Source organism: Lissotriton helveticus, chromosome 6 (assembly GCF_964261635.1).
Source record: "Lissotriton helveticus chromosome 6, aLisHel1.1, whole genome shotgun sequence".
NCBI lineage: Eukaryota > Metazoa > Chordata > Amphibia > Caudata > Salamandridae > Lissotriton > Lissotriton helveticus.
Window position 1 is genome coordinate 578,487,620 of NC_136067.1, and position 22,252 is coordinate 578,509,871.

General features: G+C 44.2%; 1 protein-coding gene across 2 annotated transcripts in view; it reads left to right on the forward strand.

Annotated features, from left to right (window-relative positions):
- The window catches only part of COL19A1 (collagen type XIX alpha 1 chain), a 2,464,374-nt gene that overhangs the window by 421,291 nt on the left and 2,020,831 nt on the right, over positions 1–22,252 (forward strand). For both annotated transcript variants that reach the window (XM_078648013.1, XM_078648014.1), the window contains exon 7: positions 7,731–7,811. In XM_078648013.1, the coding sequence (XP_078504139.1) occupies positions 7,731–7,811 (81 nt within the window). The remainder of the gene's footprint in view (positions 1–7,730; positions 7,812–22,252) is intronic.

Genomic DNA, 22,252 nt, shown 5'->3' on the forward strand with positions numbered 1-22,252 from the left:
AACATAAGTAATAGTAAGTCCATAGGCAGTAAATCCACCAGTTTATATTGTGGTAATGGTTCAGTAGTATGAGTCCCTAGACAAGCTCCTAAGTGGTCTAATGGTATGATGCACTTGAATATCCTTTTTATATAATGTTGAATTTGTGTCTAAAATGAGTGAATCTTCTGACATCGAAATATCATGAGGGCGAGATCACTCACCAGTGAGTGACAATGCAAACATACATATGTCACGGTCTATGATTTAGGTTGAAAAATCTGTAGGCTGCCCCGAATATGTGTATTGTTAGTCTGTGCTACTATGGGAGAGATTGTTTCCACGGTAGGGGATTTCCATGTCAGGGATAAGGGAGGCATGCCCAAGCTTATCGAGAGTTTTTGCCAGCAGTGTTCTTGTTTCCTTCTTGTGTCTTTTCTAGAACCCTTGCGTTGGTTGTACATATCTTTGCAAAGGACAAAAAAATTACATGAGATTTTCTTGTTTGTCTTTTTATCTTTCCCCAAGCTCCATTTGAACAGGAACAGAAAGGGGCGGAACTAATAGCATCTTAAAAAAGGCAAAAAAAGCAGCTGTGCACAGTAGATGTGGGCACTATGGAATATCTGCTGAATTTCCTAATATATATTTCGGTAGCACAAGCAATATTATGAAAATATTTTACTCTTCTGAAGTTCATCTTTACAATTTAAATATCATAGAAATATTATTGTTGCAATAATCAAAGGTGAATATTCTTTGAATTCACAAATAGATTACAGTTATTTAGCATGTTCAGTCATCCCCTAATCATAATTGATTTCGATTTTACAGAGGCATGAAAGAGTACCTGCAGTCTACCTGTTGTAATTTAATTTGAAAGAAGCAAACCTATATCTTCGAGAAATGGTAGATTATCAGTTCATTACATTAAGGTTATTTGATGACACACACATATAAACCTGCACATTCACACACATGCGCACTACACACATGTTGGTGAACTACCCTCCAGACAATATTGTAGCACAGCAAACTTGCTTTTCTGTATAATTTGTAAAAATTTTAACACAACTGTTATCAAATATTTTCACAAAAAAGTAGTAACTGGTACATTGGAACACAGTACTTACAGGTTCAGCAGCTAGTAAAAGGTTCTGAAAATGTTGTTCTATCATCCTGGTACTGACAGGAACAATCACTCTGAATGTCTTTCATCCAGATGTGGAGTCAAGGCCGTAAAACTTTCCCTACATTTTGTGTCACTATTGCAAAATTGAAAATGTGGTCTATACCTATGAGGATCACGTTTGTTTCTTTTTTACGGGGTGGACCAATGTCAACAGAATGACAGAAAGCAGCTATGATTCTGACTTGACTATCACATACATAATCTTGGTGGGTGATAGCAGGAATCCCCCATTTAAGTTTTGCCTTAAGAGGTTCAATAGAGACTTTATCCAAAGGCAGGCCTAAAGAAAGACACGTTTGGTTGTAGCACCTGTTAATTTAAAAGTACTAATCTGTTTCCTGGTACTGTTGTTAAGAGTGTGAAGATGGATTTTTCGAGGATCGATTCATGGCAGAAGTAACTGAGTGCCTTGTTGCACTAAAAGAGGAAACCTCTTTATGAAAGCTAATCATATTGGGGCTACTTGAAAGGTCATTTGATTAAAATTACTATGGATAATTGGTGTATAAAACTACTATGTTTCCTGGCATTCCAGATTGCTAGCAAACACATGTAAAGACTGATTTTAGAATGCCACAGAAACATGTTTTTGTTGACTCAGGGTTGTCAGTCTTTTTTCCATGAGTAATCATTGTGTACAGTTACTCTTCATCATTTTCAGCCTCTAGTAGCAAAGGGAGAATAATGTGAATCAGAATCTATGAAGGTGTGTCTCACATCTGAAAGGATCTGGGTGATGCAAGTCACATTGGGGGGTATAGGAGTGCCCAAGAGTCCAGTGCTGATCTACAGTCAGCAACTGCCTACATTAGTCTTGGGAGGAACAGGTGACAAAAGTGTCACAAACCTGGGGTGCCACTTCAGTCATTGCCTAACTCTATTAAGAGATCGAAATGAGGGCACGAACTGCAGCACAAGCTGAGATGACTTTTGGTACCTATTATGAACCTGGAGTGCAATGAATGCACCTCAGGCACGTTGGCATTACAGAAAGGGGCATAGGTGCTATTATGGCTGTAGTATAATGTATTGTTCTTGATGTGGCATTATGATCTATGTTGTTTACATTTAAAGCCAACCTCGTACATAATGAATGGTGGGTTAGGATTCCAGCAGCAATAGGCAGTTACTGCGTGGATCCAAGCCAGCCGGTCACAGCACATCGTGGGCGATGCATCTTTGAGCATAAAGCTCTTGCTCACTTACCTAAGGCCTGGAAAGCAATCTATCACATTTAGTGATAGAACACAGCCTACTTTGGTCGCCCACCAATGTCCTAGCATATTATTTAAACTATTAGAACTTTGTTGAAGGTACATGAGACCGCCGACCACCCCGCCAATCACATTTCTAATGACCACATTTCATGGCCGCAGTTGTGTGGATGTTTGCTGGCCCCATCCATGGCCATTGTTTAATCCGCTATGTTGCCTAAGTTATTTAAAATAATTTTAAAGAGCAGCTTGTGTGTGCACCTCACTCTGAGTAGGCTGCATCTCGAGCTGACTGCGAGCAATGTGACTATGTCACCAGAAAGACACTCCTCCATGCATGCAATGCGTACAGTGACGTGACGTATGACGTGATGGCCATCTTAAATTGTGAAAAACACATTGGAGGATTTTAAAAGCCTCATAACCACACAGCTTCTTTCAAGCAGTTGGCAGATTAAAGCTGCATCGACCAATTATCGAAAGGGATCCATAGCGAGCTGCTTAAAAATTGGTTTATTTTCTTGTTCAAACAGGTCGTTTTTTTTACATATCTGCATAGAAACTGTGACATTGGATGCAAGGTATTTTGAGTTGTGGTATCATTTTATTTAGATTTTATTTAGATTATAATACATTTGGTCATGGTAGTACCCCACCAAATTACACAACCACTTCCAATCTTGGCACACCCACGTAAACCAACAGTGAAATTGTCTCAAAGGTTAAGACTTTTGAAAACCATAACATTGAATTGCTGCTGGCAACTATAGCCCTTAACTCAAGCTTGTGCTTTTGTTTGGCAGTCTAGGCCAGAGTGCTCAGCAAATCTTTGGAAACTTACCACCAATTTTAGTCTGGACATGTCCGTTGGAATGTGTATCTGTAAGCTGTGGTGAGATTATGAACAATTTTCAGACAAACTCAGCATCATGCTGGAGAGACATAACTTTTTTTAATGCAACCAATCCACTAAGGAAGGTGTAGAGGAGTATATATTTGCCCTCAGTATTTTGGCTGCAAAATGCAAATTTGGTCCAAACTTAGACACATATATTAGTGACCAATTTGGATTTAGTTGCTCATTCAGGAAAATTCAGGAAAGATTTTGAGTTGCAGAACACTACGCTAATGAAGGTTATTGACTTAGCAAAGAGCATAGAGAGGGCTTTAATTTCATTGATGGTACTGAATGATGAAGCCACCGTCAACAATATATCCACTTATGTGGATTAGCAAACAGAGTCATTGTGTGAAGTAAACACAAAAGGAAAAGCATTCAAGAATAGGAACACGAGTCCTTCAAGTGCATGCTGTAGGTGTGGGTCTAAAAACCACCTTAGCAAATTTTACAGGGTGCCCTGCTATTGACAAACACTGATTTTATGCAAGAAAATAAATGATTTTCAGACAGCATGCAGGAGTGGTAAAAGCCATGTAAGAAAAGGAAATGTAGGCATAGGAGTTAATTCATGTGTGGAGTCTCTTAACAATGTGCTTCTTACTATAGAATGCAATTCAATGTGTACCAATATCAAATGTCCAACCTGTGAAGCATTCATTGACAATATTCCTTCACAGGTTATCGCTAAGTCAGGGTCTCTCATCACCATTCTGAGAGATACTAAGTTTTATGACATGTGGAGGCCACTGAAACCTACCGATGTCAATCCTAAAGCATCACGGGCCAAAGAGATTGAGATGTTAGAATATTCCACATCTAAGGTGGCGGCCTTGGTAGAGAAATATACACAAATGTTTTTGTAGCCATAAAAGGGAAAGACATCATCGGATGGCATGAATGTGCGAAAATGGATTGGCATGTAGTACCCAACATACAACATACAACATACAACCCAATAGCACTGGGAGAGTTATGTATATATTATGTTTGTAGTCTGAATAAACCCATCAGAGAAATATTGGCTGAGTTTAGTGATCTGTTTCGCGAACAGGTCAGAGTTGTCAAGGGATTTGAACATCGTATAAGAATACAATCCCAAGCACAACCTATCACACACAAAGTTCGTCCAGTCCTTTTAAGTGTCAGAGAGGAATTGAAACTAAGGCCCCCATTAGGATGGCGAGCGGACTTTGCCCGCCTGCCATCCCATCGTGGAAAAGGACCACCCGCCATTAGGGCGGGGGTCCCGTGTGGGGAATTAAGATGCGCCTGCCACAGTGGCAGGCGCATCCTGTATTTTTAACATTGCGGCGGGCGGTGCATTCAGCACCGCCTTCCGCAATGTTAAAAATACATGTTGTGCATTCCAAAGCACAACGCGATAGGCCCAGCGCAGTGCCTGCCATGTTGTCCTTTGAAATGCAGGGGGTACCATAGGTACCCCCCATGTGCACCCCCGACCACCCCGGAGTCCTTGGGGGCCCGCAACGGGCCCCCAAAGTAGACTCCGCATGCCTTTCCGTGGGGGCAAGGCATTGGTAAATGCCCATCCAAATATGGCTGGCGGTGTCTGATAGACACCGCCACCATATAAAGTCTTTTCCTGCCCATACGCAAGGTGACCGGGGCGGACCCCTTAGCCATGCTAATATGGCGGGGTCATTCCGGCATGGATGGTGGGCGGATCGCCCCTGCCAGGCCAGCGGTGGCTACCGCCGGCCTGGCGGGGGCGATCCGTCCGCCATCCTAATGGGGGCCTAACACTGAAGAATCCGTGCTCAAAAGGTATCGTGGAACCTAGTTATTATTCACTGTGGGTTGTTCAGTTCATAGTAGCATGAAAGAGGTCGGGAGAATTCAGACTATGCACTGATTTAAGAATTCTCAATACTAATATTCTGGTAGATTGCCACCCCCAAGCCCAGATTCATGAGCTGTTGACCAATTGGGTGGGGCTAAGTGGTTCTCTATCATAGATTTAAAATCAGCCTACCACCAGGTTGCTTTAACTAAGGATTCCCAAGAGTTGACAACTTTTGTTATGCCGTTTGGTACTTAAAAGTACCTTAAATTACCATATGGCCTAGAATCAGCCACTAGCGTATTCCATAAGCTAATGGAAGTGCAAGCATATCAGGATGGCATTTTAGTCTTTTCTAATAGGAGAAGCATAACCATATACTAAGAAAAGTACTTACGGTCTTGTTACACCGGGGAATGACCATCAGGCGTGATAAGTATAAGTTTGCCATTAATGCATTAGAATATCTAGGTCACACTATATCCAAATCCAGGATAACACCAAAGGTTTCCCTGATTAAAGCCTTCAAGGAAGCTAATGCCCCCATGGACAGAGATGCCCTGCACTCCATCCTAGCTGTAGCAGAATACAACGCACATTTCGTGCTGGGTTATGCTCCTGCAGTCAAGCCATTGAGAACTTTACTAAGAAAGGGTCAGATGTTCCTGGGGTTCAGAGAGATAGATAAAGTTACAATGCTGATAGAGAAGGCATCAGCTTTGAGCTCCTTTCACGAAGGATGCACTTCTATTATATCAGTAGATGCCAGTCTGCGGAGTTAAGGGGCTGTACTAAATCAGTATGTACGAGGTAAAGAACAGACAGTAGATTGAACATCAGTGCAGCACTATTGAGTTGAAAGCTCTAGTGTGCATGTGGGCAGTGCAGACATTCAAGATGTATGTAAGAGGCTTTAAGTTTGAACAGCTCACTGAACACAAGCCTTTGGTTCACATTTTCACTGGTGCCACAACCAACTATGTTAACCAGGTTAGTTTCCAAAGAATAAATACAATTTTGTGATAAAACATTTGGTAGGCAGCAAAAATGTACGCATTGACTTTTGCGAATACCAGTAGAAGATACTGATGAAGAGAGTGGAACTGATGACGACATTAAGGCACAACCTTAAACATGTGCACCAGGCACAAACCAGGGAATTGTGCAAAAGCCCTGTTCCCAGTGCAGGTGCAAACATTCGCTTTCCTCGGTTGGCAGCAAGTTAGTGCAAGACAAACTGGATGTTTAAAGTCACTGGTCTGCTTTTAAGCAGACTGAGTTACAGGTTTAAAGTTGGGGAAAGTGACCCCCCCTCACCACTCCCCCCGCAGTCCCCTGCATTCACTCAGTGCACCCGACAGGAGGTTCCAATTGCCAGGAGCCTTGGAATTCCCCTCTCCACAGCAAGGAATAACATACAAACTCAAACAACAATGGGGAATCCGCTGTGCGCACAAAGACCACGACCTGAAAAGCAAAGGTTCTAGGAAGACTATCCTAGGGAGAGTGGAGGAGAAATGACTTTAGCAAAGGAGTTTCTGTGGGCCCAGGCACTTACGTGAGGTGGTGAAGTCGAAAAGTCTCTAAATTACTGTGGTGTCCAACCACAGAGAAGAAACAGGACTCTGGTGGGGAAGTTTTCAGGAGCTTTATTATGTCGCAAGGAAGACAGTACATAACGCCATCCAACAGCATCCCAGATATCACTGTAACCAATATGTCTGGAACCCTAGCAAAGGAGCGCCCAGCAACCATACAACATTGCAAATCCACTCCACAACAATTACATGGAGTGGAGTTCTCGGTCAAACGCGTTTCTGCTATATTGCCTTTTTCACTAAGTAGGATAGACATGATTATTAGATAGGATAACATACCTCCAACTGCACATTATAAAGGATATTGCAAGCAACTTAAGAGTACTGTAACCTTATAAATATGCAGCCAATGGCCTCTTGCCTCTGTCGAATCACAGAACTTCTCAGTGACTTGCTATATCCTTACAATGTGCAGCAATAGAATACATTATTCCATTATCCCATATAAGCAATTCTCTTTTATGACACCACTTTTTTTTAAAATTATCAATAGGTTAAAAGCCTAACATAAGAAGGCCACCTTTTTCTCCCTTTTAGTGAAAACAACTGTCTCAAACTTACTCTTGACTTTTTGTCGGGTTTGCTCAACCAGAACTACATCAAAGGTACACACTCAATCTGTTGAAGATGTAAGCGGCTTCCATTTCTTCACCCATCTGTAAATGATCCATGATAAATTGCCTCCCACAAATAAAAAGTCTATTTCAGGAACTGGTGCTTGGATTCTGTTGATCATTTAACGGAGTATTTATAGCGAAGAAAGGTAGTAGTAACTAAGGTTTCAGTAATTAATTCAAGTTGTTTGACATCCTAATAGTAACAAGCTTTGAGATATTTTCGACCTTTCAGTTATGGAATAACTGCTGCGTTCTGACATTTTTTAGTCCCTTTAGTTTTTAAATAACTTGTTGTGACACGAATGTTATATTATCTTGTCTGTGTGTGTGTGCTCTTCAGAACACGCCTCAGGTTTAAGGACAGGTATGACATACTTCACAATTTAAACTTTGCTTTTTAATTGTTTTTCTTTTTTTTTGTTTAATAGATTGAACTTGGAAGGATGACAGTGTACTGTAACCCAAAACTTGCCGCACAAGAGACCTGTTGCGAGCTCGCTGATGGGCTGGTAAGTTGTTCCCTCATGTGCAAACTATATGTTCTAGTACAGGCAGAAAAATATTGTAATAGATTTGCCTTGGAAAGCTGTGAAGTTTCCCTGACCACATAACTCTTCCGCCGATCTTTCTGTGCACTATTCTCCCAATAAGCTTGCAAACCAATTTTTAGAATACAGAACATTTAAAAAATGATCAAGAAGTTTGTTTCCAAGATGCACATAAACAATGGAATCATGTTGATCAGGGGCTCCTGTCAAATCGCTTTCACTCTAGCTCAGTGTTTTTAAATTGCACAATTCCTAGTTACATCATAGAGCAAAGCTGGTCTTCGGTGCTACTTACATAAATTCACAAACCCCAAACTCTACTGCAAGCCATATGATATAAATGTGTAAATGGAGGACGTGTGTTTATGGCAATCCAGAAGTCAGAGCCCCAATTCCAAAACTTATACCATCACTTACCTACACTAGGAGTCTACAGTGGCAAACAACGGTTCGTACAGATGCCTTTGTAATAAACCTGGTAGTAGAATACATTGTATTACTGTTAGATCTATGGGGCCTTATTTATGAAGGCCTTGCGCCACCGGTGCGTCACTTTTAAATTGGGAAAAAGTGACGCACCGGCGGCGCAAGGCCTTCATAAATAATGCCCATGGTTTGCACGCCTGTACCCCCCCCCACCCCCCAAGGACCCAGAGGAAAGGGAACACCAGCCAAGAAGTACATCATGGCAATAGTGGAACAGCTCTGAGAAACTGAACCTTTATGATCCTGAGCCAAATTCGACCAGATGCGCTCCCTTTACCACTCTGATCATGACCTTTCTTGCACTCTTACAGCAGCCATGTGGTAATCTATGCATTCTTTTTAAAAAAAAATTTGTATTGGTTATTTAAGGAAATCACAGTAATACAGTACATGGTTGAACAACACATTGCAGATATCATCAGAAAATCACAAGTCATCATCAGGCAGTAACTTTCAGGGAACATCTCTCACCAAGCTTTCTTGCCGGCGCATTTCTACCGTGGGTGACATACAAATATATCCCCTATGTGTGCTCTAATGGGACAATTTCCTGTCCCATTTCTTAGGGCACCCCCTTGCCTTAAAGACCTCTGTCTCCGCTATCATCCACCTGTCCATTTTCTGGCCCCATAGGGTAACACGAGGTGGGGCTCTATCTCCCCACCCTCTAGCCACCTCTCTTTTCACCATTGTGTAACCCAGTGTAGTGAATTGTTGTTCGATTTCTGTTAAGTCAGTAGCCTCCCATATATTTAGTAGTCCTAGTCGCTGGGTGAGAGTTACTTCCTTCCCTATTGCAGTGGACATATGTGTCGTGGCACCCTCCCATATGGAGCGTACCTCTGGACACGTCCTTAGTGTGTGGTAAAACGTGGCTTGTAGTCCACACCTCCTTTCACATCTGTCATCGGGTTTAGCGCCTATTTTTGCCAATACTTTCCCGGTTACGTATGAACAGTGAAGTATTCTCAGTTGGATCAGGCGGAATCTCTGTGAGAAAGCCGCCTCACGGGGGGACATCAGGGCTGACTGCCAGTCTTCGTCTTCTATAGGGCCGATATTATCCTGCCATTGCTCCCTAAGCTTTAAGAAGGCGTCTGGAAGGTTATTACTCCATTTTTTATAAGTTAAGGAAATCGCCTTCGAACTAAGCGGTCCATCAAGCAGATGGTCTTCAAGTGGGGAGGACTCCAGTATATCATGAAAGGGCGGAAAGGCTGTCTGTAACACGCGCCTAATTTGGAGATACCGGTAAATCTCTCCTTGAGCCAGTTGGTATTTATCCTGGAGCTCAGCAAAAGTCAAAATCGCCCCCTTTTTAACCAAATCTCCTACTGTGGACAGGCCAATAAGGTCCCATTTATCGAACCCGGGCTGTTATCCCAATCTCTCCAACTTCTGAGCAAACCAAAGTGGCGTGGCCAATGTTAAGGTTTCCGCCCATCCCAGTCGTGACAAGACAGTGTGCCAGATGTCAAGCGTATGCTTTATCGGTCCGAAGAACTTCCCATTGTTTTTTTGATCTGTAGTTTACAAGGCGCCCACAAAAACAGAGCGATCAGTCTGGTACCTATCTAGGGCATATGCTGGGTCATCCGGGGGGTAGTACATCCAGTGATTGTTTAACATCTGCGCCGCCCAGTAGTAGCGTTGTAGGTCTGGGAGGGCTATTTCCCCATCATACCAACTTTTGGTCAGCTTGTGTCTAGCAATCCTAGGGGCTTTCCCATCCCATAACAGTGTGGTGACTTCACCCTCAACCGCCTTAAAATAGGAGTCTGGAAATTTATAAGGGCAGTTATGCAGAACGTAAAGAAAGCGAGGAAGTGCTAGCATCTTAAAAAGCGCAGCTCTCCCTACAAGCGTCAGAGGTAGGGACCTCCAGTGTTTAACATCTACACGTAATCTGGCCAGCGGCGGAGCCAAATCTGAGTCATAGAAACAGGTGGGATCTGAGGTCACGAATACCCCTAGATATTGAAAACCATCATTGGCTATCGTTATCGCACATTCTTTTGGGAGATGTGGTACCTCCCCTTTCAACATAAAAAGGACCAACTTGCGCCAATTTATAGCAAACCCTGAGTATTTAACAAAGTTCGTTATTATATCAAGGACAAGGCTGATCCACCTGTACGAATACGCTAAGTACAGCAGGATATCATCCGCATAGAGCGAACTACGATCTTCCACTTCGTCCGCCAAGTGCACGCCACGCACCATCACATCTTTACGTATCCAATCCACGAGTGGCTCCAGTACAAGGGAAAAGATCAACGGGGACAGCGGGCATCCCTGTCTCGTACCTCTACGGAGTTCGAATGTCCGGGAAGTAAAAGCGTTCACTCTCACCTGACCTAGCACTTCTGTATACAAAAGGCGTACCAAGGCCACAAAGAAATAAATATGGCCATTCTATGCAGTCAAACGCCATAGAGGCGTCAAGGAATAATATGGCCGCGTCTTCCTCTATGTATGGCCGTCTAGCCATGATGTTGTGTACCCTTCCTAGATTGAGAGCTGTGTTACTCCCTGGCATGAAGCCAGACTGGTCCGGATGAACTAAGGAAGTAATGACCATCGCCAATCTATTTGCCAGGACTTTTGCTAGTATCTTTGTCTCGACATTTATCAATGAGATCGGCTTATATGAGCTACAATCATCAGTCGGTTTCCCTTGTTTATAGATGACCAATATAGTAGCCATGCGCTGGTCAATTGGCAGTCGTCCCTCCTCTAAGCTCTCTTCATACATGGCCTTTAGATGCGGTATGGTTAAAGAGGCAGTTGCCTTCAGAAACTCGACAGGAACCCAGTTAGGTCCCATAGCCTTTCCCAATTTAAGTTGTCCGAGAGCCTTGCCTATTTCTTCCGTGTAAAGGTCAGCCTCTAGTGTCTCTCTGTCCATTTCCGAAAGGCATGGTACCTTACTGTCTGGAAGGAGCTGACGCTAATCTTCTGCTGTTTAGCTAGTAGAGGGGGAATACACCCCTTCAAAGTAGTCGGCAAAGCTGTTCCACAATGTCTCTCCGGTGTGTTACTGTGTTTCCATCCGGCATCTTCAACTTATGGACCCATCTGGGGCCTTTTTCCCGCATCTCCAGCCACACCAGAGTCCTGCCTGTCCTGCCTCCTAACTCATAGAGCCTGTGCTGCATTGCTCGTTGCCTAGCCATCATTTGCTCTCTTGATTTTAACCTAAACTCATCCTGCTTCAAGAGACGTCTATGACTGTTGTCGGGTGTGGGATCACGTGAGTGTTCTCGCTCCAGGTCAAGGAGATCATGTTCCACCTTAGTCAGGAGTTCTTGCTGTTTAGCAGTGTAGCTCGTTTTTAGTGACCTTGCTCATCCCTTAATCACCACCTTGAAGGCTTCCCAGACAATTTGTGTGGATTGAACCAAACCCATATTTTCAGTGAAGTAATTCCAGGTATGTGTCCTGAGCTCGTCCGTAACATCGGGGATACGTAGAAGCCAAGGGTTAATCACTATCGTCGCTGGTGGTTGACGTTCCCAGTGCGTGAATGCCGTCCATACCGGGGAGTGGTCGGAGATCCCTCTAGGCAGCACTTTATATTGGGTAAAATTGCCCACAGAGGACATATTGGTAAGGAAGCAGTCAATACGGGACAGACTACGGTGGGCATTAGAGACATTTTTTAATATTGTGTCCGTGGGATGAAGTGCGCGACCTACATCTGCAAGACCCATCGCCTGAATGAAGTCGAGCAACAGAGTATTAGCCTTTTCCTGGGGCTTAGGTGGGTTACGGTAAATAGTATCATCCAAGGTCATGTTATAGTCTCCCTCTAAAATCAGCGCCCCGTCCCGCAGATCTGTCAGCCTGTTTCCTAAGTCTTCCAGTGCCGTTGTGCCCAAGGAAGGCGGCAGGTAAACGGAGATCAGGTTAATGTCTTTCCCATCCCACAGTGCCTCCACCCCCTCAAAGCGGCCTGCCTCATCTGTCCGTGACTTGTGTATAATGAGCGGTGTAGTCTTTTTGACTAATATTGCCATACCCCTGGAACCCGTGGTATAATCTGAGTGTGCCAAAAGTGTATATCCCCATCTAGTGAGGGACTTAGATTTGCGACCAACCAGATGATTTTCTTGTAATAAGACCACATCCAGTGAATTTCTCTGTAAGTATTGCTGTACTATGCCCCTCCTGATCTTGTCTTCCAACCCGTTGACATTCCAGGACAACACTGTTAGAAGCCTTTTACTATCCTGCCCCAGGCCTGCAAGTCACCCTTTGTTCCCTTCTGCGAGTTGTGTCTAAGTAGGATAGTGTAGAGTTCTGTATGACTTGTAAGTGTCGTTTAGCAACCAATACGTCTGTTTCCCAGTTTGTACCCGCGAGCAATAACATTTGAGTAAACAATTCTTCCTTCAGGAAGACACTCAGTTGCCCCAATTTAGCAACAAAATTATCAAGAAACCAAATAAGAAAATCACAGTACTCTGCAAAACAACTCCCCCCACCCCTCACTCCCACGTCCTCCCCCCACCCTGCCCCCCTGCCTGTGGATTTAAAACTACCCACCCCCAAACATGGCAGAGTGCCTCTCTCCCCCCCCGAAATGCTAAGAATGCACAGGGAACAGACCCCCCTCTATAGACACATATTATAATTTTCGCATGTCATAGCCATCCTACCGTAACAGTATTAAAGCAATATCATATCACATCAACATATCCGATAAATTGCGGACAGTCCCCAATTCCCCTAGAATGGTAACAGTCTTGCATCAGTGAGTGATCCCCCCCACCCGCCCCTGCCCCTCTACTTGCGTATTAGTGTCAGCACAAGGCTCTTCAGATCCTCCGCCACAGTCTTCAGTCCTGCTCCTCCAGTTGGCTAGCTCCCGTCGCAGGGTCTCCGGTCTCAGCCTCCAGACGAATCCCTCTTTGTACATTGGATCTGTTAGGACGATCCCTCCGGCGGCCCTCCACAATGTTCCACCCCTCCATCTAGTCCCAGACTGCTTCGGGTGAGTCAAAAAACCACGACTTGCCATCTCTCTCCACTCGTAGCCGTGCCGGAAAGAACACGGCATATTTAACCTCCCAGTCTCTTAGTTCCTTCTTTACCGCTTGAAAACTTCTGCGTTGCGCCTGGACCTTGACCGTGAAGTCCGGATAAAACGCCACCTCATAGTTATCTATCTTCAAAGGTGGGCCGGATCGTGACGCTTGTAGTAATATGTCTCTATCTCGGTAGTTAAATACCCGGGCAATCAAAGGTCTCGGCGGCGCACCCGGTTTAGGTTTACCGCCCAGCACCCTGTGGGCTCTTTCAATAGAGAAGTAGCTGGACAGCGTCTTAGGCTTCAGGTATTTCGTAATTAGGTCTTCCACTATAGATCTGCCGCCGGTCCCTCTGTTCGTTCTGGAACACCTAAAATTCAAATGTTGTTACGTCGGGCACTGCCCTCATAATCGTCCAGCTGCTGCAACATCCTTGCCTGCTTCTGCTGCAAGTCGAGCATTTGCCTCTGAAGTTGCGACGTGTCTGTTTGTAGAGCGCCTGTCACTGTCCTTAGTTCCTTGACCTTCTCATCCATTTTTTTGAAGTCCGGTCGAAGCAAAGAGACCTCAACAGTGACTGAGTCTACTGAGGCACGTACCCCTCCTATGGCCGCCATAACATCATGAAGAGTCGGCTCCGATCCCGGCGCAGAGGCTCCGGTCACCCCATCTCTCTCCCCCTTTTTCGCCCGTTTTTGTCCATGCGAATTTTGCCAGCTGCTTCTGGGCATTGGCCTTGGGACCTTTTCCTCCCGTAGCCATGATGGTAGTGTTCTCAGACAGGCGCAGGAGGTGGCTCACCGGACACAACCGTATCTTAATGGGGAGAGCTGCCAGAGCAAGAGTCCGTGCCGGGGGGAGGGCAATCTACCCCTGGGGTCATACACCACAGCTGACGGGGATCAACTATCCTGGCTACCATGCAGTCGCGTCCAGGCCTCTTCGTCTCCACATGTGAAGATTGACCGTAGTTTGCCGTATGTCTGTTACTTGGAGCACCTAGGAGAGAGCCAACCTCCGCTGCAGCAAAGCGAGCAAAAGCACAAGGCCCTTCAAAGCACATCCATAGCCGGTCTCTATCGCAGTCTTGTAATCGCGAATTCACACTGAGCAACCACTGCACAGCACTCTCATCAGGTCCTCGTCTACAGCTCCTCACCCTTCCTCAGGTAAGGTAGAATAAGTCCAGTGAGGCCCATTTGCGTAGCCTCTCCTGACAGAAAATGGAATGGACGGCACCGTACCTGCAGTATTCCTCTTTTGAGAATGTCACCAATAGGTCCAGGGCCAGACTGCACCTCCACAAACCTACGTAAACCAGCCTGCAGTCCTCTAGTAGGTCACCGGACACTGGGCAGCGTCCCCCATATCACCAAATCATTGGGCTCTGACGCAGAGTCAAAACTCTACCACATTCAGGATGACACTCCCGGATCTTGAGGCCGCAATGGCCGCCGAGTAGCTCCGTCCCTGTCTGCCACCAATAAATGCAGTTCTAGGCTTCTCTACCTGTAAGTCCAGTTGAAAAGAGGGGGTGGAGAATCAAGATGTCCAACGTGATCCCTTTCCGCCCGCACCCCCGTCCTCCAGCAGATCCGCTGTGGTGAATGCAGCGCTCACCTGGCCGGGCACAGAAGCAGGGCCCGGGATCAGGCGCGCTCGATCGCCCCCGGGAAACGATGGCCGGCACGCAGCAAGCACTTCCTCTGGAGCGGGGATTCAGTCAGGGCCCCCTGCTGGCTGATGGGTCCTCCTTATTGCAGAACACTCCCGGGCAATCAATTTTGGCATTTCCCCACTCCTGAAACCAAATGCAGGCACGGGGTCCAGAAATCAATACTTTATTTGCACCCAACGGGCCTCTTGCAGTCCTCCGAGGTCCTACTGGGCTCTTTTATATATTTGCTCAGTGCGCCGCGAGTCTGCTGCACTGCCACATAGGCCGCAAGGCCGGGGCCTCGTTTCAGGTCTCCGTTTCCTTTCGGCAGCAATCGACCTCCCGGGGCAGGAACTTTCTTTGTGGCGGCGGTGCAGGCCCTCCGCTGCTCGGCCCAAACCCCACACGATCGGAGACAGTGCTGCGATGTCCAACGTCGCGGCGGAGGTCCCAGGGGCAGCACAGGGGTTTCAGGAGTCGGACCCTCAGAAATTAACTTTGAACATGTCCTCGGATGGCTCAGGATACGTGGATGTGCCCGTTCAGGGGAAGGAGCTCTCCTAGGCAGCAGCCATTCCTCACGGCTGCAAGCCACGCCCCCCATCTATGTATTCTTGACCTCCAATTTTGGAGACGAAAAAAGAGTGGGAGGATAATTCATGATCTTCGTGGAATAGTTCTCATATATGGCGAACATTTAATAATGAAATTAATTATAAGAAACCAGAAGTGACAAATGTGTCAGCCTCGCAACAACATATTAGGTTTATAGTACAGAGTTGCTCAGTGCTCCAGGAATCATGCAGTGTAGACAATAATAACCTATAAGGGTGTGTAACAAAATAATCAAGAAAGCAATAGACAATGGATGAATGATTAAATTCCAACAAGTCCAATTGTTGCATCGTCAACAACGTTTTGATGTCTTATTATTGTTGGAACATCATCAGGACCGAGAATATCCGAGCCAAAGCAGTGATTTGTGAATAGGAAAATGAGAAAAATTGAAACGATCTGGCAAAGGAAAGAACCATGTCACCAAGTAACGGATGAATATGTTACTTACAGATAAATAAAAATGGTCAATTACTTTATTGGAATAGAATGAAGTACAACACCGAGCGAAATTAGGAGATAAGACTACTCAAAGAGAAAGAAAAATCTGGCAAATGGCCCATCCAGAACAAGATGCTGAGTAAGGAATAAAGAATCTGAATAGCCAGAAACAAAATTCCAGGAAGAACACTGTGAGTGCAAAAAGTTGATGTAATTGTTACCTTATTGCAAGCAACGATTCAAAAAACAACCTCATGGAGACAGGAATGCTGAATATGCGAAATCCAGGAGAATCACTACAAGAAGTTACCAACTACAATCTAATCTATATGCGAGGTCAATAGTTACCATTATATTGATAACCTGTTTCTGTACAGGTATAAATTATTTGTCCACTGCTTGCTTGATTATTGTGTTCCATACACTTGCATGTTATGTTTGTCGCTGTGTGATCATCAGAAATATGCTGTTCAAGGCTGGTACATTTCTCACTTCTGGTTTCTTACTAGTCATTTCATAATTACATGTTCGCCGTATTTGATAAATATTGATAGCCATTGCAAACACAGGATCTTGGCTATTTGACATTGATTGGGTATTTAATTTACACTATTCTACCTGGAACGATTGTTTCTTATACTGCAGCTTGCCCTGGGATCCGGGTGGCTTTCTACGGGCAGGTTGTGTTTCCCACAAAAGGCTTCATGTAAGGAATGTAAATAAATGGACAGAAATGTTGTCTGCAAATCAAGATCCCAACTTTTTTTTCTCTGGCAGATGTAGCAGCAACTAAAAATATTGCTTTCGTCAAAAGATTAAAAAACAATGGCCCTGCAGAGCTTTGATGGTGAAAGTAGATGCCATGGAAGAGACATTTTAGTTCATTCAGACTTCTATAGCAAGCCCGCTAACAGAGTGGGGGTGCCTCCACCCCAGTGGTTGAGGTCCACCCACCATATTATGCAATACCTGCTTGCCTGGCTGGTACAGCACTGCATTTTGTGCATACATAATTGTAATTGTAAATTGTATTTATATAGCGCATACTACTACTGACCTGACAAGGCATTGAAGTCCTTTGTGACGAGTTGCACGTTATTCTAGAACCCAAGGTTAGAGATGAATAAGTAATAGGGTTCCTATTCCTAGTATGATTAGTTGTGTTAAGGTTGTTCAGTTTGGTAAGTTTGTGCTCTTGATATCTCATAATAAAGGGAAGGTGTCAGATCGTTATTGGTGGAAATGTGTAGCAGTTAGTCGGATAAATTGAATAGAAAAGAGGGCAAGAGGTAAGAGTCTGGATGACATGGTTGGAAGTTCACAGTAGACAGAAACGTTTGGGATAAGTCGGAGAGTGGAAAGAAATATATATATATATTTTTTTAACAGCAGCATAAACCCATCTACATAGCCAAGCAGATGTATTTTGTAATGTTAGAATATAATTGATTGTTTCTTGATATCTAAATATATTGTTATACCCTTATAGAAAGCATGAGACAAGACAAATATACATAGATAGGGGACCTACCCTTTAATCATATTGACATAATCTGACATGTATGTATTATCATATATAGATGCATAAAAGCCATATTCTGTGACTCAGCTACATAATTCAAAGTATACACTTACATTTATTGTTGTATACATAATTTTGTTTATTTTTAATGTGCATGTAAATCTTGTATCCATGAACAATTACAAGCTCGCAGTCACATCATCCAGGCTTGTAATATTGGATAGTGTGTAAATCTGAAGTTGACCGATATTGTTAGCTACATCTTAAAATGAATAATCATGTTAGATTTAAAAAAGTTAAAAGTGACTACAGATAGGCTCAATACTATAGAACATTATGAACTCATTATTGCCTGACAAAATATTGTGTTCTAAATATTGTTTACTAAAATAATGTTCTTTTGGAGTTGAGTTAATAATAGAAAATCTACATCCAAAGGCACACTATTTAAAAAAAAAAAACTTGTAGGAGACAATATTTATGTCAGATAGTGTTTTGTCAACAATAATGTTACATACAGCGATTCAATCTATGTAGTTCCTAAGATCCACAAACATTCAAATACCCTCCCTGACATCAGGCTTTGACAGCCAGGGCAGCCTAAAAGAACACATATCATGTTTCATTAATGTCTTCAAATGGGATCCTGCTACAACATTTCATAGTAAAGGTACATTGACCAGATTGTATTGTCTTCCATTGAGAAGAACCATTGTTTGCTTACGTTGTACCGGCCTTCCTTGTAGCAAGGGATTTCAAGCTTTGTCTTAACTGTCATAAGTGATTGTCACTTTGCCTGTTGGATCTTGTCTACATGATCTGTGAGATGGAGGATTTTAATATTACCCAACCACTAATCACAATGCAAAAATGGTAAAGAGGTAAATGACATTACATTACTGAGCTTCAGAGAAAGGTAGATATAAAAATAGTGATGTATTAATGAGTAGTTCCCTCTAAAATGAAGGATGAAAATAGGAGCAAATGAATTGAATATTTGCTAACCGTGTCAGCACCATGAACATTCATGGAAAATAACAAATATTCCAAATATCTTTAAAGTATCTTTGTGGGTCATTTTACTATCGGTAAGACAGTCGGTTACGACGGCTTATACCGCTTGAGATTTTTTTTGATTTTGGACCGCTTGCTGTTTGGTTCTCTTCTGTCAGTGAATCTCACTAATCGATTCTCACTTAATGTAAGGTATTGTAATGGCTGCACATAAGCCTGAACACAAATGTATGTACACATATGTGTTGGCTGAGCAAGTAGGACTACTGTCTAATGTGGCCTGATATTAGCGCACAGGTAGACTGTAATAGATGAGACCTTGAAAGACCTGGTCATGGATTGACCACGCCTTTAACATCATGAGTCAAGCGGGTAGTGGTTGGATTTAGATAAGCATCCCAGACCTCCACAAGAGTATAAACCTAGGACACAGTGTAAGCAATCCTGGAACTCCACACATGGGAAAGAGATGGGACAGGGAGCAGACAAGATGCACAGGCTGCGGGATGGAATTCAGTGGGACAGAGAGTCTCACTGGCAATGTCTCGGCTCAATGCATGGGATCACATCAATAGAAAAATCATGGTAAGTGTAGCACCCAGCAAAGGCAGAAACTGTGATGAAACAGATATAAACATTACGTATATATGAACCCTCTACAATGAGGTATGCATACTGTTGTAGAGTTCAGAAGTCCTACTTGCTATTCCAGTATATCAGCATGGATAAGCATTAGCGCATCCCGGAAATACAAACTCAAGGGAGAAGTGGACGCAGCCTGCTGGTGAGTAAACGTAAGTTAGAACATACCCCTAACAGAGGAGTGGGACGGAACCCTAACAAAAGGGAAACTGTGTAGGGAAAACAAAACAAATTTGGAGAACACCAAAGGCATAGTGCTCACTATATGAACCATGAAGCTTACAATACGGGGTTGCTAGGTGATGTGACTTCCTTCTAACTCTGCTTTCATAGTCCTGGAGGAGCATCCCTGACTTTGGTGAGGACCTAATCTCCACCTGCCAGTATGCCACAGGGCTGGTCTCTCCAGTCTGCATTGGATCTCACTGTAATTTAGCCTGTCCTTTCTCTTTGGAGTAACTTGCATTCTCTACGAGCTTTTTAGGAGATTCCGCTGTTATCATGTAATTGGAAAACAAAAAAGAAATATCCCCACTTATTTTTTACTCAAGAGTGGATCTGTAGTAATTCAATGTATATATGTAATACATTACTGTATTCACACCCTGGACAAAATCTGCACCAAAACATTAACTTTGTTAAAAGCAGACAGACACAGTTAGGACTATCTGGAATGCTGGCCCCCCTATACGATAAACCACTATCCCTCACAAAGTTTGGGCCTTTGAAACATACACTCACCATATGGCCTACAGCACTGGCCAGGTTGGGATGGCGGGGGTATTGTCACAATTGACTCCGTTGTGGGACACGAAGAAGCTGGGGAAGCTTAGGCACACCAGGGGCTTCGACCGTTGGGACGATATAGGCATATCGACGATTGGGGATCTATGGCAGAAAGGACAAGTGCTACCCTTTGAGACCCTGAGACAGCAATATGATTTAGCCCCATCCGAACACTTCAGGTATATACAGATACGCCACGCCTTAACGACAGCCCTAGCGTCTGAATCTGAAGTCCTAGAAGCGTCCCCTCTCGAGGACAGACTATTAACAGACTACATGCCATCGAAGGCGACATCCCTAATCTATCGTAAGCTAGTAAATAATTTACCCGACCCAACAGGGCCATTGCGGGAGAAGTGGTCTCATGACTGTGGGGAAATTGATGACTCGGAGTGGCAGGAGGCATTGGCATCCCCGAAGGAAGTAGGCATCCCCTCGCGTCTCCGCTTGGTGCAGTTGCGTATACTACATCGATCATACTACACTAGAACCACACTGCATAAGATAGGACGGATAGCACACCCATACTGCCTAAGGGGCTGTGGTGAGGAAGGGACCTTCTGTCACACCATATGGGATTGCCCGAGAATAGTAGATTACTGGACACAGGTAATGAGAACTATGTCTCAATCGGAGGGAGTTTCCCTGCTGCCGGACCCTAGGCGATGCCTTTTGAATATATGGGAACCAAATGAACTCACACGTTCGGGACAAGGCTGGATGACGTTGTGTATGTTGATAGATAAGAGAAACATAGCTCAGAGGTGGGGTGGGGCGGAGAGACCTACGCTAGCGGCTTGGAAGCATGATATGGACGCAGCAATGATTTCAGAAAGGGCAGTGTTTCGAAGCAGGGGCTGTCCAAAAAAATGGAATAAAATTTGGGGGGCATGGTATGAGTATAGAGGAAACATCTGCGAACCTCCCTCTGATAATGATGATGATAGCTCTGATTCAGATTAGGATCTTAGGAACACTAAATATTGTGAGAATGCCTACCATGACTATTGAATTAAGATGCATTTGTATTTGTGTATTAATCGTAATTGTTTCTGATGGAAGGATATTGTGCAAAGTCTATTCTGTATATCTAATGAAAGATGTGTTGCATTATTTTGAAATGCGAATAAAAATATATATTTTTTAAAACATTAGCTTTGCATTGGCTCAACAAAGAGAAATGATTAAAGCCACTTTTCTACTTTTGAAAAGGTCCTGAAACAAATACCATACTACATTGGACACGAGTACACTTCTTCATATTATTTGTGCTTTACAGGCTTTGAACTGTAATGCTAGGCCACGTTAGACCAGCATCCAGATTGAAGCCTCCTCCGGATAATAGTCCCATGTGGACAAGTTTACGACTTTGCCTGGTTGGCCGGGCCGGACTGAGAATGCGAACCGTCCCTGGCAATCAAGTCGGACTGGCTGCGGGAGGGAGGTGGGGTTGTGGGGCGCTGCGTGTGGAAAACATTGCAGCTGCTTTTATTATAGGGGCGATATTGCAGCTATGCTGCAAAACGGCCCCGGTAACAAAAACGCCCCCCCACATGGGTTTATAGCCAGTCCCCACCCTGGCGGCCCACTGAGGAAACACCCAGTGCCAGCTACAGCCAGTCCAGCCCTGTTGGTAGGGGAAGTTGGGGTGAGAAATCAGAATAGGTTGATTAACTGCCATCCTCACTGACAAGCTTTGGCATGTCTTTTTCACAAGGACGAAGGGGACAGTCAGACCTCTGACCAGCAGAGGCTCCCTTTTGAAGTCTTGGAGGGAAAGAACCAGTTTACAGAGTCTTTAGGGGTAGGGCTAAGCTCTGGAGAGAGTTGTTTCAAACCAAGCATTGCTTCTACCAGCTTTAAAAGCACATCATGCTGGGTAAGGAAGTGGACCAGCTAGTAGGCTGCTCCTAGAAAGTATTGTTCAGGGGTGAAATAATTATATGGTGTGTTGGGATTCGGCAGAGAGGGCAACTTCTAGGTCTATCCACTTCCACAATTAAACCACTGAGCAAGGGAGACCTGCTGAGAGGAAGTGGAAACTGCAGAAGAAAAGTCAGAACCCTTGTCTAGAACTGAGGGATACTCTAGATCTGTACTTTTTTGGACTCTGCTGAACTCTTCTCTACAGGGCCAGTGGCACTGGCCTTTTCACTCCATCTAGGAGACACAAGAGGGTGGGCTTGCTGAGCACCTCGAGGAAGAG